General features: G+C 54.2%; 2 protein-coding genes across 2 annotated transcripts in view; both read right to left on the reverse strand.

Moving 5' to 3' along the window:
- Positions 1 to 46: 46 nt before the first annotated feature.
- On the reverse strand, positions 47 to 1781 carry LOC114073589 (the record flags this gene model as incomplete). Its single annotated transcript, XM_027911318.1, has 6 exons — positions 1615 to 1781; positions 908 to 1274; positions 816 to 845; positions 676 to 765; positions 430 to 547; positions 47 to 210 (listed from the first exon to the last, which is right to left on the reverse strand). Coding segments are annotated over exons 1-6 (936 nt in total), but the record flags the coding sequence as incomplete, so codon positions are not given.
- Positions 1737 to 2257, reverse strand: part of LOC114073591 (tubulin beta-7 chain-like) — a 3510-nt gene continuing 2989 nt past the window's right edge. The window contains exons 2-3 of the mRNA XM_027911319.1: positions 1836 to 2256; positions 1737 to 1754 (exon numbers count right to left, since the gene is read on the reverse strand). Of these exons, the coding sequence (XP_027767120.1) occupies positions 1845 to 2256 (412 nt within the window). The 3' untranslated portion in view covers positions 1737 to 1754; positions 1836 to 1844. The remainder of the gene's footprint in view (positions 1755 to 1835; position 2257) is intronic.

Consider the following 2257-nt stretch of genomic DNA (forward strand, 5'->3'; position numbering starts at 1 on the left):
TCCATGAGGATGATGAAGGTCCAGGATGATGATGAAGGTCCCAAACTCTCCTGATGAAGGTCCAGGATGATGATGAAGGTCCAGGATGAAGATGAAGGTCCAAGAGGATGATGAAGGTCCAGAACTCTCCTGATGAAGGTCCAGGAGGATGATGATGAAGGTCCAGGATGATGATGAAGGTCCAGGGCTCTCCATGAGGATGATGAAGGTCCAGGAGGATGATGAAGGTCCAGGGGCTCTCCATGAGGAAGATGAAGATCCATGATGATGATGAAGGTCCAAAACTCTCCTGATGAAGGTCCAGGGCTCTCCAAAGAGGAGGATGATGATGATGATGATGACGAAGGCCAAGGACTCCCCTCGAAGCTCTTCAAGGTGGGGGACGAAGCCCAAGAGGTTGAGGATGAGGAGGGTGGGGATGATGAAGGTTGGGGACTCTCCATTGACTGTGGGGACTCTCCATTGACCATGATGAACGTTGGGGACTCTCCATTGACTGTGGGGACTCTTCATTGACCATGATGAACGTTGGGGACCCTCCATTGACCATGACAAGGTTGGGGACCCTCCAATGACTGTGGGGCCTCTCCATTGACCATGACAAGGTTGGGGACCTTCCATTGACCATGATGAACGTTGGGGACTCTTCACTGACTGTGGGGACTCTTCATTGACCATGACAAGGGTTGGGGACTCTCCATTGACCATGATGAACGTTGGGGACTCTCCATTGACCATGGTCAAGGTTGGGGACCCTCCAATGACTTTGGGGACTCTCCATTGACCATGGCCAAGGTTGGGGACTCTCCATTGACCATGACAAGGGTTGGGGACTCTCCATTGACCATGATAAACCTTGGGGACTCTCCATTGACTGTGGGGACTCTTCATTGGCCATGGCCAAGGTTGGGGACTCTCCATTGACCATGATGAATGTTGGGGACTCTCCATTGACCATGATGAACGTTGGGGACTCTCCAATGACTTTGGGGACTCTCCATTGATCATGACAAGGTTGGGGACCCTCCAATGACTGTGGGGACTCTCCACTGACCATGATGAACGTTGGGGACTCTCCATTGACCATGATGAACGTTGGGGACTCTCCATTGACCATGATGAACGTTGGGGACTCTCCATTGACCATGATGAACATTGGGGACTCTCCATTGACCATGGTGAATGTTGGGGACTCTCCATTGACAATGGCCAAAGTTGGAGACTCTTCAATGACTTTGGGGACTCTCCATTGACCATGGTGAACGTTGGGGACCCTTCATTGACCATGATGAACGTTGGGGACTCTCCATTGACCATGATGAATGTTGGGGACTCTCCATTGACCATGGTCAAGGTTGGGAACCCTCTAATGACTTTGGGGACCCTTCATTGGCCATGATGAACATTGGGGACTCTCCATTGACTGTGGGGACTCTTCATTGACCATGATGAACGTTGGGGACCCTTCATTGGCCATGATGAACGTTGGGGACTCTCCATTGACTTTGGGGACTCTTCATTGACCATGATGAATGTTGGGGACTCTCCATGGACCATGATGAACGTTGGGGACTCTCCATTGACCATGACAAGGGTTGGGGACTCTCCATTGACCATGATGAACGTTGGGGACCCTCCTGGGCGCCAACAAAGACGAGGGAGACGACGATGATGACGACGATGACGATGGCGACGAGGAGGACGGGCGAGGACTTCGCTGCCACCAAGGACGACGATGACGACGACGACGATGACACCGAGGGCCGACAGCTCTCTGACATCACACACAGAAAGGGTGGGGGAAGGAAGGGGATGATCATGGGACAAAAACCAACCCCCCCTTCTCACGCCTCCTCCTCGGCCTCCTCGCCGAAATCCTCCTCCTCCTCGGCCGTGGCGTCCTGGTACTGCTGGTACTCGGACACCAGGTCGTTCATGTTGCTCTCGGCCTCGGTGAACTCCATCTCGTCCATGCCCTCGCCCGTGTACCAGTGCAGGAAGGCCTTGCGGCGGAACATGGCGGTGAACTGCTCGGAGATGCGCTTGAAGAGCTCCTGGATGGCGGTGGAGTTGCCGATGAAGGTGACGGCCATCTTCAGCCCCCGGGGCGGGATGTCGCACACGGCCGTCTTGACGTTGTTGGGGATCCACTCCACGAAGTAGGAGCTGTTCTTGTTCTGCACGTTCAGCATCTGCTCGTCCACCTCCTTCATGGACATGCGGCCCCGGAAGACGGCGGCCACCGTCAGGTAGCGGC

Source organism: Empidonax traillii, unplaced genomic scaffold (genome assembly GCF_003031625.1).
Source record: "Empidonax traillii isolate 1590-97213 ecotype Southwest subspecies unplaced genomic scaffold, ASM303162v1 scaffold7191:size13560, whole genome shotgun sequence".
NCBI classification, from domain to species: Eukaryota; Metazoa; Chordata; class Aves; order Passeriformes; family Tyrannidae; genus Empidonax; species Empidonax traillii.